The sequence below is a fragment of the Lithobates pipiens genome, unplaced genomic scaffold (assembly GCF_037356315.1).
Source record: "Lithobates pipiens isolate NorthernLeopardFrog02 unplaced genomic scaffold, aLitPip1_a1.2 Scaffold_13, whole genome shotgun sequence".
Taxonomy (NCBI): Eukaryota; Metazoa; Chordata; class Amphibia; order Anura; family Ranidae; genus Lithobates; species Lithobates pipiens.
The window spans coordinates 253359901-253379532 of NW_027507718.1; the positions used below are offsets into that span (position 1 = coordinate 253359901).

General features: G+C 46.4%; 1 protein-coding gene across 1 annotated transcript in view; it reads right to left on the reverse strand.

The window, feature by feature from the left end:
* Positions 1–19632, reverse strand: part of SCARB2 (scavenger receptor class B member 2) — an 86141-nt gene that overhangs the window by 60702 nt on the left and 5807 nt on the right. The window contains exon 2 of the mRNA XM_077476549.1: positions 13423–13580. Coding sequence (XP_077332675.1) covers positions 13423–13580 — 158 coding nt within the window. The remainder of the gene's footprint in view (positions 1–13422; positions 13581–19632) is intronic.

The following is a 19632-nucleotide window of genomic DNA, read 5'->3' on the forward strand; positions in this document are numbered from 1 at the left end:
AGTATATTATGCATACTAGCACAGTACAACTTTCCCTTGCAAGGTTTTTTTTTTTTTCTTTTTTTTTTAACTACCACTTTAAGGACTTTACCTAGAAACAAGGTTTCTAAAAACATTAAAGCTGAGCTTCAGGCTCCTTCAGAAAACATGAGAAGTCAGCAGTAACATACTGTAGCTGCTGACATTTAATAATAGGACACTTACCTGTCCTGAAATCCAGTGGTGTCTTTACCCCAGCCAATTTTGGTGCTGCCACCGCCATTTCTTGTAAGCGATACCAGCAGTGAAGCCTTGCGGCTTCACAGCCACCTCCATACTGCACATGCGTAAAGCATGCTGCACTTTGTGAATGGCCCCGTGGCGAGGAAAGGGCGGGGGGGGGGCCAACTTCAGGGGGACTTTGCCGTGGCAAAGTCACCTGGAAGTGGAAGCAGGTACGAAGGGGTGGGCTCGCCCCCTTAGTTTATAGAACGGTGGGAGGCAGCGGAGCTGTCAAAACGGCGGTAGCCTTTGCTGGGTGCGGACCTTTGAGCTTCAGGGCAGAGCATGCTCATGCCCCTCCCATCTTTCCTGGCCTGCAAGGCTGCATGCTCAGATAAGGGTCTGGTATGGATTTTGGGGGGGCTTTAAAACTGTACCAGACCAGAAAGGGCCTGGTATGGATTAGGAACCACAAATGCTGGTGCTCAGAGCATCGATGTAGTATCACACAATCAAATAGTTAATAATGAATGAAAAACAACAACAATACAATGAATCTACAATAATTAATTGATATATAAAGAGAGTCCAAACAAAATAAGGAAGTCTATAATACTTAAAAGAGGAACTGCACCTTTAAAAAAAAAAAAAATGGAATTACGTACCGGTAATGTCCTTTTCCAGGAGTCTTTCAGGACAGCCACCTTAGAGAGAGACACCGGCTCCTCCCCTCTGAGGAAACACCGCCTTCATTTTCATGATTTAAGCCTCCTCCTCCCTTCGTTCCTCAGTTCTTCCAGAGTACCTCCGGCCAAACTGGGGAGACACAAGAACACGTCAAACAAATAAACTTTTTAAGTCTTACCTGACGGCCTCATGTAATGAGTTCCCGATGATCTGCAAACAATTTGGGTGGGAACCGGTGCTGTCCTGAAAGACTCCTGGAAAAGGACATTACCGGTACGTAATTCCATTTTTCCCCAATCGTCTTTCAGGACAGCCACCTTAGAGAGGATAAGCGAGTACATTACCTTAGGGTGGGACCACTGCCTGCAGTACTATACGGCCAAAGGCTTGTTCTTTGGCTGACAGAAGATCCAGTCTATAATGTTTCACAACCGTAGAAACACTGGACTACGTTGCAGCACTACAGATCTGTGCAGGAGATGCCCCAGCCCACTCTGCCTGAGAAGTTGCCACTGCCCCGGCTGAGTGTGCTCTAACCCCAACTGGAGGACCTAACCTCCCTGTCACGTACGCCTGTCCAATGGCTAACTTAACCATCTAGCTATCGTACGTTTAGAGGCTTTGGAACCCTTCCTAGCCCCAGAAAACAACACAAAAAATGCATCAGATTTCTTGAACTGACCTTGTGCAATCCAAATAATGAAGAACACATCTTTTAGCATCTTAATCTGTGAAACATGTGTTCCTGTTCTCCTACTGGATTTGAACAGAAAGTAGGTAGCACAATCTCCTGTATTCTTATGGAAACTAGAGGCTACCTTAGGTAAAAAAGGTGCCCTAATAGAAAGGGTTTCGAGTCACTTACTCTCCCTGCTGTAGTGATTGCCACCAAAAATACAGTTTTGGGAGTGATCAATCTTAACGAGCAAGGTTCTAACGGCTCAAAAGGTTCCCTTGTGAGAACCTGTAAAACTAAAGCAAGATCCCGACTGGGAAGGGGGCGACCAAAGGCTTGGTCTTCACCTACTTAAGGCTCTGAAGAACCTTACTATCCCAAGGTCTGACATTAGAAGTCTATTCAGAAACACGCTTGAAACGGATACCTGACTCTCCAATGTTTCGGGGCTAACCTTTTATCTGCCCCTGACTGCCGGACCTCTAGAACGGCCCCCGAGCTGTGCTCCTTGAAGGAGTTCTCTGAGCACCAGCTATTGAACCGCCTCTATACCCTCAAAAAAATGGTCCGAGCTTCCATTTACCTGCCATTCAAAAGAGTGGCTACTAACAGTCTGAGACCCCTTTGCCATTCGGAACTTCCTCAGTAGCCAAGCTGCAAGGTTCCACCTGGGGACAGCAGATTGGACACTGGGAAAAAACCCAGGGGAGTTCCACCGACAGGCCCTTAAGAATGGAGACCCACGGCCTCCTGGGCCAATGAGGTGCGATTAGAAAGAGTCACCAGAACTTCCTCAACTCTGCAGGAATCAAGACGGGAATCAGGACGGGAAGGGGGAAAGCATAGCACCTAGAGAAATCCTAAGTCTGTGCTTAGTGCGTCTGCTTCCGACATCCCATCTCCCCTGCTCATAGAACAGGAGATGGCTTCTTTCGCGTTTTCCCTTGGGGCAAAAGAAGTCTATCGAGGGCATCCCCCTCCCCCGGGTGATCATTTCGAAAACGTCCTGTTTGAGAACCTGGTTGCTCTCTCCCCGCGTTCTCCTGCTGAGGCATCTAATACCTGAATTTGCTCTCCTTTCCACCGGATCACTGGAAGGACAGGAATTTAACATTTGGCCCATCTGAGGGTGGCTTTTCGCTAAGGCCCTTAAGGCTCTGCTCCAGAAGCCCCCGTTTTATTGACGTAAGCCACTGCCAAGGGATTGTCTCCATGACTGCTACCTAATGTCCCCAGAGCACTCTCTACGGGGTCCTGAGAACCAGATCTACTGCTCTCAACTCCCTCCAATTTTGAGGGTCTCTTTGACTCCCTCCTTCTTGGATATTGGCCAAATCCACTCTAGGCCTTGTGACAAACATGCTCCCCTATCCCACCAAAGGGACTTTAAAATACAGGCTATGTAGTATTATCTCAATGCTCTAAGTCGGTTACTCACTGCTACCTTGCCAGCACGGGACTGTCAGCTGTGACCTTTGCCATTCGGTGATCAGTCATGAGCTACCGTGCTAAAGCTAGCAACAGAGACCCTCGTGATTTGACACAGGGTGGACTAGAACTCAGACATACGCAATCCAACCGCAGACTGCGCCTTTGGGAGACGGCGCGCATTGTCACACGCCACCGCTCCTGGCTTCTTTACCTGAGTTAGAACCGAAAACAAAGAGTCCTAAGGCCCTCTACTGTGGCCCCAAACCTTCAAGATGAATAGCTTGCAGACGACAGTAACGTAACCCCGTCCACTGAACAGCTAGGAGCGTGGATGTCAGTAAGCTCAACCTGACCCTCTTTACTCAGGAAGGTGACCCCCTTGGGAAGAAGTTTAAGATGAGTTTCCGTAGGTTCAGAGGCCAACCCAGGCTCCCTAATAGGTCCCTTATAAGCTGTGGATCCCCGTTCAACTGCGCCAGAGAAGGGACAAACAGGAGAAGATCGTTAAGATACACGATCACAGAGACTACCCTGAGACGCAGGAAGGACAGGACCTCTACCATCGCAGGAAGGTGACCCCCTTTGGTGAAGATACTAGGGAGAAGGGGATAGCCCAAAGGGGAGTGCTTTAAACTGAAGGTGTAGCACCCCTACCGAGGTTATCCCTGCCAGCATGAGGAAACGCTGGTGGCTTTCTGCGTTGGAAATATGCAGGTATGCATCCTTTACTATCGATGCCCTGAAACAGTTTTGGTGGAAGAGGTGCCCTCACCCCGTGATTAAAACCAACCAAAAACTTCTGTAGGTGACCAAGACACCCAGACGATTCAGGCTCAGGATGAGCCTGAACTTTTCCACAGGCTTGCGAACCCCAAATGAGAGATTAGAAGCCTTGCCTATTTAATCTGCTGGGACCTTTATTACCACTTCCTATTCCTCTAACTCCTGCAGAGGAAAGAAAGGCACCTTTTGTCAGCTCAGTGACAAGGAGTCTCAAAGGGGGAAGCTCTGAAAACTCCACACGGTAACCTCTTTTGATGATCCCCAACACAAACTGATTGGAGGTGATCATCTCCCACTGGGGGAAGAAGGACCCTTTTTAACTGCTCCCCCTATTTTTTTCTTAAGGGGAAAGGCCTCTTTCTTATAAGCCATGCGATAGCACTGCTTCAAGACCTGGCCCAAACAGCAGGTCTCCTCTAAAGAGGGATTCCACCGAGCTTTGATTTGGACGCCCTGTCCCTCTGCCATGTCTACAGCCTTAAGGCCCTCCAGGCTGAGTTGGTCAGAGCCGAGGACCTTGCATACCATCGAATGAATTAAGCCGAAGCATCCGCAGAGTATGCCAATGCCTAAAGCAGCACGGGAAAAGGAGGATAGAAAAGACTCCTCTGCCGTCATTGCTTCATCTGGATAAGCCAATACTTTGTACTACGAGCCACCACTGTGGCTGCTATGGTAGGCTTAGAGATTTCCTTATGGTAAAACCCAGGCATCTTCAAACCATAGGGTCTAAAAGTGCCCCCATGTCCCCAAGGACAGGTCAGTATGCCTGGACATCTGAGAAAAGGCCGCATCTAACCCGGGGGATTTTATTCCAGATGAGAGCCTCCTCTTCCGCCCAAGGAAACCTTTGCTTTAATGCACCAGAAAAGAAAAGTTTTCCTTCGGGATCCTGCCATCCTTGATGGCATCAATCAAGACGTCATGACCCGGGAACACCCGCTCCCCCTAGGCCCTAGTACATCTGATCGTGGGGTGACAGTGCCTCCTAAGTGATTTGGACAGCTCTCAAGAGCCTTTCCATCTCATCCAGGGGAAGTTTATACCGTGAGGTTCTTTTGGGTTCCCCATCCAAGTCCTCACCCTCAGTCTCCCTTTGGGAGTCTGAGACGGCACTGTCCACTTCTTCCTCAACTTCCCTCTGGAACCCTCTGGATTCTCCCTATCCTGTGGGAGGAACAACCATTGGGTTAGGTGGAACACTCTGCTGTGCTGGTGAAAAGAGTGCTCTGGAGCTGAGGGCATTGAAACCTTTACAGAAGCCGCCAGATCTGCACCCTGTTCTGCTGCCTGCTCTCTAATGGCACCCAAACAGAGCTACGGACTGAGCTATCCAGGCCTTTAAAACACTCCTTACAAAGTGCCTTGAACCAGGAATTCCCCAAAGAGGCTCTACATGAAGGACACTTCCTCCAAGAGCCAAGGGGGGACCTGCTTAAGTCTTTCTGAGATACCTGAAGCAAAAGAGAGAGAGCAGCATAAACTTTAAAAAGAAAAGAAAAGAAACACCAGCACTACTTAAGAGAACCACCGGGAGTGCCCCCTCCTAGGATCAATCTCCACCTGGATCCCAGATGCACTGCCCTTCCCCCCGACCACCTAGGGGGAAAACACACCAGTGGAGCTACTGGTTATAAGGTAAGGGAACCCCTCTCCAGGGCTATTACCTTTGAGTGGCTGGTGCTGTTATCTCCAGGAGTTCTTGAAGCCTCTGCTTCGGACATTCTCCCGTTGAGGAAGCGTGGTACGAACGTGCCTCCAACAGCTACCTGTGCAGACTGTAGAAAGAGAGGCTGCACCAGCCGAACGCTAGGTTCCCCTTCACGTGCCGCGTCCGGAACCGGAAGACGCGGATTGAACGAAGGGGTCCGCCCCCACCGGAACTGACGTCGCCCGCCTACCGGTCCGGCTTCCAGCTCCCAGCCGGCTGCATACACAGGGGGGCCCTGGACGCCTTCGTTCAGTACCCCACTGGGCGAAACGCAGGGATGAACCTCTCCAAAGACTTCCTGCTTTCCCCAAGCGAAGATTGGAGTGCGTGTAAAGGTCAGTCGAGCATTCAGCTTCCCCAGCCGACTGGACTGTTTGTTCCGTTGAAACACCCACGGGTGAACGAACAGACGACCCCATAAACTTCCTGCTTCCCCAAGCGAAGTTTAGGGTATATGGACAGTACGAACACTTCAGCTCCCCGCTGATAGTACTGTCCCGGACCGACCGATAAATGGTCAGATAGCCGAACGAGGCCGGGGCTCCGCTCGGATAGCTTTCAGATTCACCAACCGAATTCAGCCTTCAGGTTCCTTGGCGATGTCTCCCCGCCGGAGGAAACACCATAACTGAGGAACGAAGGGAGGAGGAGGCTTAAATCATGAAAATGAAGGCGGTGTTTCCTCAGAGGGGAGGAGCCGGTGTCTCTCTCTAAGGTGGCTGTCCTGAAAGACGATTGGGGAAAATAATAATATATATATATATATATATATATATATAAAGTCAGCAGCTACAAATACTGCAGCTGCTGACTTTTAATAAATGGACACTTATCTGTCCCAGGGTCCAGCGAAGTCGGTAGCAGATGACGAGTAATCGCTTGTCTCTCAGCTGCCCCCACCGCCATCCTCTGTCAGGGAATCGGGAAGTGAAGCATTGTGGCTTCACTGCCCGGTTCCCTACTGCGCATGCGCGTGTCGCGCTCCGCGTCTCCACTGGTCCCCGCTGTGTCCTGGGAAGTGTGTGTTTCCCAGAACATAACGGGGGGGGGGGGGGTGTCCCAGAAGTGGGTGCAGATACCTGGATTATACAGGCATCTGCACCCCCCATCCCCCTGAAAGGTGCCAATTGTGGCACCGGAAGGGGGGGGGGGTTTCCAATGAGCGGACCTTCCACTTTAGGGTGGAGGTCCGCTTTAATGTGTAGGAGATATCCAATCAGTGGTGATTAATGCTAGATTGCAAGCTGAGAAGATGAATTGTTTGGATTTCTATTACAATGCTGATTTTATAAAATGAAAGTGTATGCTGTAACCATAGAACCCTTTAAAAAAAAAAAAAAAACACCACAAACATTTTAAACATAACTTTTGTTTTTACTCAACTTTCCATACTAAACTTTGGAAAGTAAGTGGACATTTGTAAAAAACATTTCAGTGCCGTTTTTGTTAAGAGAACCCAAGTCTGCCTTCTGTGCATTGTCATTTGTCTTAGCAATGCTGAGACAACAAGTCTTCAATCGTTCTGGTAATGGCACGAGCAAAGCCAATGCTCCTCTCCCTCTGTGGGAGAGAGCAACCAGCTCTCTCCCACAGAGCTGGCTGCACACTTATGGTTCTGTGGCTGAAGGCTTATGAAACTTCAGAGACCGAGAAAAGAGGAAGGTCTGATCGGTGTCTGAAATCTCCAGACTGAATGTTAGTAGAGGTTAATTTAAATGAATAAAAAAGGCAAGATAAGGTGGGTATTCCTCACCTAAAGTTTAGTTTATGGTAAAGGCAAGGACCTGGTTATGGTCTTAGGCTGCTGGGTCTCTGATCAAAATATATATATATATATATATAGCCTAGCCTAGCCTATAACTGACTGCAGGCCGTTCCTCGTGTACTTTTTCTAGTAAACTTCAGATGGTGTTTTGCTAATTTTTACAGCATGTCTGGAAGGCCACCAAGGAGAGGCAGACATTCACAGGCCACTAAAAGAGGGCAAGCTAAGGTGGGTATTCCTCACCTAAAGTTTAGTTTATGGTAAAGGCAAGGACCTGGTTATGGTCTTAGGCTGCTGGGTCTCTGATCAAAATATATATATATATATAGCCTAGCCTAGCCTATAACTGACTGCAGGCCGTTCCTCGTGTACTTTTTCTAGTAAACTTCAGATGGTGTTTTGCTAATTTTTACAGCATGTCTGGAAGGCCACCAAGGAGAGGCAGACATTCACAGGCCACTAAAAGAGGGCAAGCAGGCTCTGCGTCTACAGCCAACCTTGCTGGTAGTGGACATGGTGCATCCTCAGCATGTGGCCGTGGGGCACGCTGGTCTTTTTTTGTTGGCAGCTGGCCGTGTTGATCCACAACATGCAGAAGAGTTGGTAGAGTGGATAACCAAGCCCTCCTCAGTCACCCAAGCTCAGAACAGTTTGTCTGCCAATGTGGCCTATTCCATTGGCTCAATGTCATCAGTCATTCCTTAGCCCCACCATCATGCACAGAGGAGTCCCCCAAACTGTTCGACCACAGTGTTGGGTACATGCAGCGTTTTGAAGGCTCCGATGATGGTACCCAGGTTGGGGAAGGCAGTAACATGAGCCCAGAGAGAGGGGGGTGCCCAAGAAGGACAAGAAACTGGCAGTTATGTTCCCCCAGCTGCAGCATACTGCCAAGTTTGCGCCAATGATGAGCAGGGAGGGGATGATGAGGTCACTGACTCTACGTGGGTGCCTTATAGAAGAGAGGAGGAGGAGGCACATCTCCAACAAGGCAGGATGCCCTCCAGGGGCCAGCTTAAGGGCAGCCACCTGACTGCATCACACCGCAGAGCTCTGCATGTGCAGGGCGCTGCTGACGCCCCACGTATTTTGAAAAAAAGTTAGTTGGTGTGGGCTTTTTTTTTGATACATGTGCAGCAGATCGCACCGTTGCCGTTTGCAACATATATCTGAAGAGTTTCAAGCGTGGCCAAAACAGCAGCCGCTTGGGCACCAGATGCTTGAGCAGACATATGAGGACCTCCCATGCAGTCCGTTGGCAACAGTACTTAAAAGACCCACACGAAAGAACAAGATGGACCTCCCCTTGCTCCTCATCAGCTGGGATCTCAAACCCCACTATACCTTCAGTCCTCTCAGAAACCTGCACTGAGAGGAATGAAGGTGTAGAATTAGGTGTGCCAAGTACTTGCGGGCAATCTGCTATCGCTACACCAACATCCGATTGTAGCAGGCAAATTTCCCTATCCCAGTTGCTAAACCTTCAAAAGAAATTTGGTCCCAGCCATCCAAATGCTCAGTGGCTGAATGCTAGCTTGGCTAAATTGCTAGCACTCCAACTGCTGCCTTTTCAGCTAGTAGACTCTGCCCCCTTTCGTGAATTTGTGGAATGTGCAGTACCTCAGTAACAGGTTCCGAAATGCCATTTCTTTTCATGGAAGGCCATTCCGACTCTCTACTGGCATGTGGAAGGCAATGTCTTGACCTCGTTCACTGCGCACTGGGTAAGTCTGCTGGCAGCTGGGAAAGATGCAGGACAGGGTGCAGCATTGTTGGAGCTTGTTCCCCAACCACGGCTCCAAAATGCTAGTAGTGGTGATTCTGCCAAATTTCTCTCCTTCACCCCTCTTCTTCCTCTTCCGCTGCAGATTTCTCCTCTGAACCAACGGTGTTCTAGAGGCATTCAAGGGGCTATGCAAGCACTCAGGCAAAAAGATGCCATGTGGTGCTTGAGTTGGTCTGCTTAGGGGACAGGAGCCGCACTGGGGCAGAGGTGGTTGACGCCACGCCAGCCAGTAATGGTGGTTTGCAACAATGGCACTAACCTCCTCTCCGCCCTCCGACAGGGACACTTGACCCACGTTCCCTGTATGGCTCACGCCCTTAATTTGATGGTGCAGCAGCTCTTGTGCAGGTACCCAGGCTTACAGGATTTCCTGAGGCAGGCCAGGAAAATCTATCAGCATTTCCGCCAGTCATATAATGCCAGTGCTCGGCTGGCTGACCTTCAAAAGAAATGCAACCTGCCCAAGAACTGCCTCATTTGTGACATGCCCACCAGGTTGAACTCAACATTAGCAATGCTGTAGCGGCTGCACATGCAGCAGAGGGCCAACAATGAGTACCTGTGCGAGTTTGGCACCAGGACAGGATCGGAAGAGCTTGGCTTTTTTTTTTTTGCCACGCCAGTGGTTACTGATCAAGGATGCATGCACCGTCACCATTTGAGGAGGCCACGAGGATGGTGAGCTGTGACAGTGCATGCATCAGTGATACTGTCCCTCTTGTCTTCCTGTTGGAGCGCACACTTTGTGGAATAATGGACAGGGCACTTGAGGCAGAACGACTTCCTTACCTCAGGAGGAAGAGGAGGAGCCTGGCACTCAGCATCAGCAGCAGTCTTCAAGGGATCGTTTTCAGTCCCCGGAAACCCATGGACTTGTAAGTGGCTGGGAGGAGGTGGCTGTGGATCATGTCACCCTTAGTGACCCAGAGGACTCCAGATCGAATGCCTCAGCAAGCCTTCGCTGCATGGCCTCCCTGATCCTGCAAAGCCTGCGAAAGGACCCTCGGATTCATGGTATCAAGGAGAGGGATCGTTACAGGCTGGCAACCCTTCTTGATCCACCTTACAGGGTAAGGTTGCAGAACTTATCCAGCCTTTGCAGAGGGAGCAGAGGATGAAACATCTTCCGGAGGCCTTGCAGAAAGGCTTGTGCAATGCGTTTCCAGAACCTGGGAGGTTACAATGTCCTGGTCCTCCTGGACAACATGTTTCCGAGGCTTCAGTCAGTCAAAGAAGGAGCGGTGGAGAAGGTGGCCGTCTGACCGATGCATTCAGACAATTCTTTAGTCCACAGCCCCAAGGTCTGTACGGTTCCAGCAACCATCGCCAGCCTCCGATTTACATGGTGAAGGAATTCCTAGGAGCAAGATCAGACTTGAAAACCTTTCCAACCGAAAATCCAATGGGTTACTGGGTGTTGAGCATGAATCACTGGCCAGAGCTTGCACACTATGCAATGAAGCTACTGGCCTGTCCTGCATCCTTTCTGAACGCACATTCAGTGCTACTGGAGGCTTTGTAACTGATCACAGAGTGCACCTGTCCCCAGACTTAGTTGATCGGCTCACCTTCATAAAAATGAATCAGTCTTGGATCACCAGCTACCAACCACCTGATGCTGATGTAACCGATTAAATTTTTCTATGAATGTGAGATCTCTTGAAGGCTGCCTATGCTGAGTGACTATCCTAATTCTCCTCAATGTTCATGTTGATAGCCAAGAACATTTTTGTTTCAGGGCACCACCACCAGTGCCTTTTTCTGCCCCTGTTTAACAGGGGCTTATAATTATAATTTTTGCTGTAATATTTCGCAGCAGGGCTTGTTCTTGCATTCAACTAGAGTATCTGTGAGGGGTTGCAGTGTTGTGGCACCACCGCCAGTGCCTAAGGCATGTAATTACAATTCTTGATATATTTCACAGCAGGGCCTGTTCGTATGCCCACCAAGAGTAACTGTGAGGGCTTACAGTGTTCTGGCACCACCAAAGGCCCAATTTTTCTGCCCCTGTTTAACAGTGGCACGTAATTACAATTCTTGATATACTTCAAAGCAGGGCCCGTTCCAGCACCCACCAAGAGTAACTGTGAGGGCTTACAGTGTTCTGATACCACAAACACCTAAGGCCCAATTTTCTGCAGAATATATAGGGCAGGCCGTATAGTAAATACAGGCAGTCCCCTACTTTCAAACATCCAACAAACAAACGGAGGGAGACAACAGGAAGTGAGAGGAAATCTACCCTTAGGAAGGGAAATTCTCTCCTGTAAGAGTTAATATGGGAAAAAGGTGTCTCCACTGATGCTTGATCACCAATCTTTGTTTCTACAACAACACATTTTCAAAATCCAACATGGCAAACATTACACTACAGCCGCAAGCAGTTTTAAAATGACTTCCCCCCTCCCCCCCCCCCCCCTTTAGAAAAGTCATTTTGTGCAGGGACTGTTCTAAAACAGGGGAAAAACGTGCCACTTTACAGGCATACTATAGACACCCCCCAGGTACGATATTTAAAGGAATATTTTACTTTTATTTTTTCTCTTTAAGCATTATTAAAATCACTGCTCCCGAAAAAAACTGACATTTTTAAAACTTTTTTTTTGCATTGATGCATGTCCCCTGGGGCAGGACCCAGGTCTCCAAACACTTTTTAGGACAATAACTTGCATATTCGCCTTTAAAATTCGCACTTTTGATTTTCACGTTCGAGTCCCATAGACTTTAAGAGGGTTCACACAAATCTTTGGTCTGTTCGCATGTTCTGCCGCAAACCGAACTGGGGGTTGTTCGACTCTAAACATAAGTAAGTTGTTAGAAAATTCTTCATTTTTTGCATTTAGACCCACTGCCTTTCTATGTCTACAACAGGTCTCGCACCTATTTTATGGGCATATTTATCTTTTGTTTATATATGGAGAATAGTTAATTTTTTTAATTACCGGTTTTAGAAATAAAACTCACTTCTAATAATTCAATAAAAATTTTGCATTTGTTTTTTGTGTCTGTGTTGCACCATGCTTACACCTTCATCTGCAGGACCTTGCATTAAAAACCATGTTCAGGTCAGCAATGTGTGTGCAAGATACGACACTAGTGACAAAGTTGTCTTAAAAACAATCTGCTTCAAGACAGTATTTATGTATAATATAGGCTTAAACCAGGGGTTGACAAATTTGCTTAGAATCTAGGAGCCAGCTTAAAAAGTTAGGAGCCAGGTCCGTGACGGCGATCCGGACCTGTCCCTGGCCTGACATGGAGACGAGTGAGGAGGAAGATAGCAGCGCCGTCGACACCCCCCCCCCCCCCCTTCTCCAAGTCATTGCCCATAGAGGGACATTTTTTTTTTTTCAAATGACTATTTTTTTTTCAATTGCATTTTAGTGTAAATATGAGATCCGAGGTCTCTCTGACCCCAGATCTCATATTTAAGAGGACCTGTCATGCTTTTTCTATTACAAGGGATTTTTACATTCCTTGTAATAAGAATAAAAGTGACACAACATTTTTTTTAAAAGAACAGTGGAAAAAAAAAAAAAAAAGTTAAAATAAGCAGAAAAAATAATAATAATAATTTTTAAACGCGCCCTGTCCTGCCCGCATATAAAATCGGTGTTCGAACCACACATAGGAGGTAGCGCCGTGATCGGTAGAGCGAGAGCAATAATTCTAGCCCCAGACCTCCTCTGTAACTCAAAACGTGCAACCTGTAGAATTTTTTTAAACGTCGCCTATGGAGATTTTATAGGGTAAAAGTTTGTCGCCATTCCATGAGCGGGTGCAATTTTGAAGCGTGACATGTTGGGTATCAATTTACTCGGCGTAACATTATCTTTCACAATATAAAAAATAATTGGGCTAACTTTACTGTTGTCTTATTTTTTTATTAACTAAATTATTTTTCCCAACAAAAGTGCGCTTGTAAGTCCGCTGCACAAATATGGTGTGACAGACAGTATTGCAACAACCACCATTTTATTCTCTAGGGTGTTAGAATAAAAAATATATATAATGTTTAGGGGGTTCTAAATAAAGGGAAGAAGAGGCAGGTAATATAAAACAGTCATTAGCATTGCTGGTTTGTCATACCAACGGCAACCACAAGAGGGCACCAGATTCCATAAGGAATCATAGGACCGCAGAAGGCCTCAAAGCCGCGGCCTAAATTTTCGGCCGCCGGTGGAACGGCCCGACGCGATCACGCTGGGGGGGGGGGGTCCACAGAGACAGGATACCCCCAGCTGTGCTGCCCCAGGCGCGAGGTCGCTATTTCTAGTCGCCAATGCGACCTGGCGCCCGGGTTTTGTCGAGCCCTGACTTAAACACAATGCATTCCATTTTTGTAGACAATAACAATAGGTGTATATATCTGAATTTCATACCGGTAAACATAAGGTCCAATTTCATCTACAACAGGCTTCTCCCCATCCAAGACCTCCAGTGGGTTAGTAACATTAAAAAAGTAGAACTTCATGTAGATGGGAGGAGGAGGATCAGCCCACGCACTATATGCATCTGTTCCATTTTTCAGTACTGTGGCCTGAAAGAAGAGATTGACATAAAAACTGTAAAAAAAAATTGTGAATGTAGTACTTTGGATTGGATAAAAATGAAACACTATTGATGACTCGGTCAGTATTTCCTTTGACTGACATCTTTTGTTAAAGAAGAATTTAGCTCAATATCATTTAACGCTTACCAAATTTCAAAGAAAACCAGGAGGTGTCAGAGGGTAGCAGGGAATAGAAGACAGGGAGCTGAATCCTATAGAGTGGGGGTCTCCAAACTCTAAACAAAGGGCCAGTTTACAGTCCTTAAAACTTTAGGGGGGGCGCACTTTGGCCAGTGAGGGTAGAAAATTTCCTGGTGTCAGAGAAACAAAACAATGGCCCATGATTGGGATTAATGGGGAGTAATAAAGCCATTATTGGGATTAAGGGGAGTAATAATGCCCCATCATTGATATCAATGGGAGGAATAGTGCCCTGTTATTGATGTCTTTGGGAGGAATAGTAACCCTTCACTGGTGTCAGCGGGAGGAATAGTAGCCCAATGTCGGTCAGTGGCAGGAACTATGCCCCACTGTTGCTGACAGTGGAGAGAATAATGCCCCAAGAGCCAGATAAAAGCAAGCAAAGGGCCACATCCGGCCCCAGCAAGACTCTAATCTGACAATTAGAAGCAGGGAGGATTAGTGAATGGTTGGAATAAAGACTTAAATACAACCTCAAAAGGTTTTCTCGAAATAAAAAAAAAAAAAAAAAATAAAAAAAAAAATAAAGCACATATTATGAATGTACAGTAAATATACAGATAGAGAATGAAAGGGAGATTTTTGAGTTGTTGTTTCACATTTTATTTGATCTGTGTATTCACTTGCAGATTTGTATATACACCAAAATAACAGCTATTCCTGTTCAATGTCTGCTGAAAAAAAAAAAATTTAATTGCATGAATGTCATCAGTACATCACTGAGATCTAAGCTAATCAAATTCAAATATAAACGTGACTCACTGAATTCAATAATGAGTAGTACAAAATCTTTATTTCTTAGTTTTGAAGGTAGTGGAAAAAGATCAGGACCTCCGTTTTTGTTTTCCAGGACTCTGTTAAAGTCATTAACCACTTGCTTACCGATGCACGCTGATATACGTCGGCACAATGTCAGCAGTGGGCAAAGGGGTGTAACTGTAAGTCTCCTTTAATTGGCAAGGCTAGTGGGTGCAGGCCCGCTGCGTACATCGTGACTGCACCCACGGACTTGATGACCACCAGTGTCCCACGATCGCATCAGAGAGGCAGAATGGGGAGATGCCTATGTAAACACGGCATTTCCCTGTTCTGCCTAGTGACATGACAGGGATCTACTGCTCCCTGCCATCAGGAGCAGAGATCACTGTCATGTCAGTGGCAGCCCACCCCCCCCCAGTTAGAATCACTCCCTATGACACACTTAACCCCTTGATCGCCCCCTAGTATTTAACCCCTTCCCCGCCAATGTCTATTATAATTATATATATATATATATATATATATATATATATATATATAAATAAAAATGCCATAAATGTATCCCCTATTTTGTAGACACTAACTTTTCTGTAAACCAATCAATATACGCTTATTGCGATTTTGTTTTGGTGTAACATCGCACGACCATGCAATTGTCAGTTAAAGTGACCCAGCGCCGAATTGCAAAAAGTGCTCTGGTCAGGAAGGGGGTAAAATCTTCCGGGCTGAAGCGGTTAAAGCCCAACTCTGGGGAAACTAAAAAAAAATATAAAATAAAATAAAAGTCTTCCTCAGCTGTCCTGCTGATATTTTTCCAGCCCAGAAAAGATGGATTCTCGACACAGCAGTAAAACTATGCTTTAAGCCCAGGGGATGAAGAGATCGGCTCTTGCTACACAACATTAAAGGAATAATTACAGCAGATTATTGAAACACAATGCTTCCACATTATGTTTGCATTGAATGAGTAATGATGTCACGAGTGACGTCACAGCAATTCTTTCTTGTATGGAGGCTGGGACAGAGCTGTACCAGCCTCTCTGCAGCAGTAAATCACTGTTATATTCGTATAGTACGAGAATACAGCTTTCTTAAAGTAAAGTGCATACTTTTATTTTCACCTTTATCATTTCACTACAATATATAAAAGTCGCACTAATGTGATATCATTTTAAGCAGAAAACTTGGCTTATCATATTTTGTAGTAAATATAGGGGGTGCACAAATTACATATAGGTTGCACTGGGGGAAAAAAAAATAAAAAAATAATATATGACATGCTGCATGGTTTTCTAATTTTCTTTAATTTCCAATAAAAACCATGGATATAAAAAGATTTGTCCAAACTTACAACCAAAATGAAAGCTCTGCCCCCCAAAAAAACTATTATAATATGTTATGGTAGACTATAAATGCTATGTTACAATACTTCACCAGAACAACTTCCAGGACCTGCAAAACCTCTACTTTAGGAATCCCTACCACGCCTCAGGCTGCTTTCACACTGAGGCGGTTTTCAGGCATTTTAGCTCTAGAAATAGCCTCTAACACCTGAAAAAAGCCCACCCCCCCATTCATTTCAGTGCGACTTTTCACACTGGGGCAAGCAAGCAGCATCTTCGGAGTGGTTTGGGAGAGGTGTATACACCGCTCCCAAAAAGCCCTGCCCATTGAAATGAATAGGCAGCGCTGCCGAAGCGTTTGCAAAGCACTTTTGGCAGTGCCGCAACACGGGCGCTTTTAACCCTTTCTTCGGACGTCGGTAAAGCGACGCTAACACTAGCGGCGCTTTACCGCTAACGTGAAGCAGCTACAGTGTAAAAGTAGCCCTACAGAACTCTTAGTCGTAGAATACTTGCCAGTGCTTCAAATGCTGCTCTCAATATCCCTGCCAATCCTTTTTTTATGGCACAATCTTTGCTAGAATTTCCAATGGTGCACACAGTATCGCCTGAAGTTTTTCCAATGGTGCTTGCAGAATCCTTGCCAGGGCTTCCAGTCCTTCTGAAATGATAACCCTAATCTATTGTGCAAAAGAGCTATATTGTACTTACTGTATGATTTATTTTTTTCCTTCCCACACGTATTGACCACTCTTGCCTACTGCTTGCTCATGATCTTTGCCTGGACCAACAAAGGACTTAGGGGGCACACCTCAACTATGCATCACATTAAATATGGTTCTGCCATAAGACCATACAAACAGAACAAAAGATTATAGCGCACACATACAAAAATGTCATTTATATGCTACAAGGCCATTTAAAGCACCTGAACATAATAGGCAAATATGGAGATTTGTTTGCATCATTTGGCCATATAGTGCTTAAGCCCACAACTGCGGCAAAGTACCTCATTTTCAGTGGATCCTACACTATTCATAGAATGAAAGATCCCACTTCTCAACCATGGGTGAAATACACTCCTCTTTATAGGAAAACTAAAAGCACTCCTCCTATAACCATTCCAAGGGGTCTGGTCAGGACCCAAAGACTTGCGGTGCACTTGTTCTTAGGACCATTTCCTGTGAGAAGAAAACTAAACAAGGTATCGTATAAACTTTATCTTTACCTGACTCGTTTAAAATTCACCCTGTATTCCATGTATCACTGCTAAAACCTGTAGTACCAGATCCCTTTCCTGATAGGAGGGGCTGGCCCACCTGAACCATTGCTGGTTGATGGAGATGAGGAGTATGAGGTGGAGACTATTGTAGACTGCAGGAGAAGGAGGAATCAATTGCAGTATTTAATTAAATGGAATGTTTATGGTCCAGAGGAGAATTCTTGGGAACCGGAATGTAATGTCCATACAAAAGGGCCAATTTGCGCTTTCTTCCATGACCTCCCAGAGAAGGAAAGCCACCTGGGCGTCTGGAGGCTGCCTGTCGGGAGGGGGCAATGTCAGGGATGTGGCATGCACAGACATGCATTTGCAGGTGGCAGTCATAGGCTAAAGCCTATTCACAGGAACATTAGTGCTAACAGGCGAACGCATACGCACGTTAGTCATTAACGCTGGCACCAAATGGCCTATATAAAGACAGCAGCTGCACGAATGCACTGCTGTCTGATTTGCAGCTTTACCTGAGTCTGATCCTGTATCTGCATCTGATTACCTGTGTTTGACCCGGCTTCCTTGACTACGCTTGCTTATCGCCAGTCCTGACCCCGGCTTGCCTTAACCTTGCTATAGCAGCTATTCTGCCTGATATCCTGCTGCCAACCTGTGCCTGTCTACTGACCAATCTCTGCTTACCGCTTATGGCATATCTGATTATCTGCGATTGACCCAGCTTGTCTGACTCTGCTCCAGTCTTGCTTCATCCAGTACCTGTTGACGCTGTCCTGCATCCCCTGTGCATCCGCACCTGCTGCTCACCACCCAGCCTGGTGACTTATCAGCTGCACTTCTCTACCGTCAACAAGAATCTGGCAGGCACATCTACCTCACTGTGCTCTCGCAGCCACTGTCAACTCCAGTGGCCCCTGAGTCAGGGCTATAAGAGAGGAATCCTACACGTCAGGCTCTGTTACAAGGTACGTGACACTAACGTTTTAGCCTCATGCACACTGCTGTTCCAAAAATTGACATTTTGGGGCTTTTGCTGTTTTTTTGCCTAAGCCCCTGAATGCACACATAGGCTTTTAGAGCAGTTTAGGAGCAACTATGTTTCGAGGCAGTCAAAGCTCCTTTTATTTTTATTTTGGACATTTTCTTTTCAAAAGGGAACCCAGACAGAAATATAAGCAAAACAGGGAAGAATGAGAACTTCTTTAAAATTGTTCTAAATTAAATTATAACATTAATAGATGTAAAAAAAAAAAAACAAAAACAAAAAAACACGAGTTGAAATCCACCAGCACAAGAACCACAAATTCTAACCTTTCCCCACTCTGCTAAGTGAAAGTAGTTAAGGCCCTGTCTAATGGTTATGCATTTTATCTATACCGAACAAACTGTGTCAACCATCTATAACAGGGGTGTCAAACAAATTTCATTGCAGGCCGCATCAGCATTATGGTTGTCCTCAAAGGGCCTAGACAGATAGCTAGCTATCTAGCCAAGGCTCCCCCCCCACCTCAGAGAATAGGTGCCGGAACTCAACCACACCCCTTCCCCTGCCGAACTGCATTGAACGGTGGGTGTGGACAAATTGTACTAACAGTGGGAGGATCTTAGAAGGGGCAATAAATATCACGAGTGTGATATGTACAGAGTGTAGAGTTCAGGGATGCTCTATATACAAAGTGCAGGGTTCAGGGGTGTGCTAGATACAGGGTGCAGGGTTCAGCTCTTTCACAGGCTGTCCACATCTCACTTCCACCTCTCCTCAGCTTTGATCTCTGCACCACTCTCCCCCATCCCCCACCTCTACACACATCTCCCTCCGCAGCCATCATCTCACCCCCCCCCCCCCCCCCCTAACAGCTTCCTCATATCTCACCTACCTCTCCCTAGTACCTCCACCTCTCTCTCTCTCTCAGGGAGATCATTGTACCTTGGCACAGATGAGTGATCACAGTGCAGCTTACTATGTGATGCCCAATCCCACACAGCATCTGCGTCCCCCTTATCCCTGCCGTGAGTGCAAGGTAGGGCAGGTAGGGATCTCTGAGAGCCACAGTGAAGAAAGCTGTCCTTGTAAACACAGAAAGCTTCTGTGTTTACAAGTGACAATGGTGAGTGGGGAGTGAAGGTGTTGGATAGATTGTAGAAAGATTAGAACCCTGGTTAGGTTTTTATTGCTTTTTGTTTCCAATTCACCCTCTCTATTTGTCCCGTTTACCAACATCACCTGAGAGAGAAATAAAATTACAATTTTTGGGTTGTCACCAGAACAGAAATAAAAGGTGAAATCTGGCAATGGGGAAACTAGCACTGGTGACAACTAGTGATCCCTTAGGACAGGAAGAGGAGGGAAAAATAAATAAATAAATAAAATAAAAAACACTTTGCAACGGACTTAGAAGGCAAAAAAGCTGGCAGGGGTTAAAAACATCCCCTACTTTATCCAAAATGAAAATAAATAAATGGTTTGAATTTGGCTACCTCAAGCTGGCCATATGCTGCTCGGGAT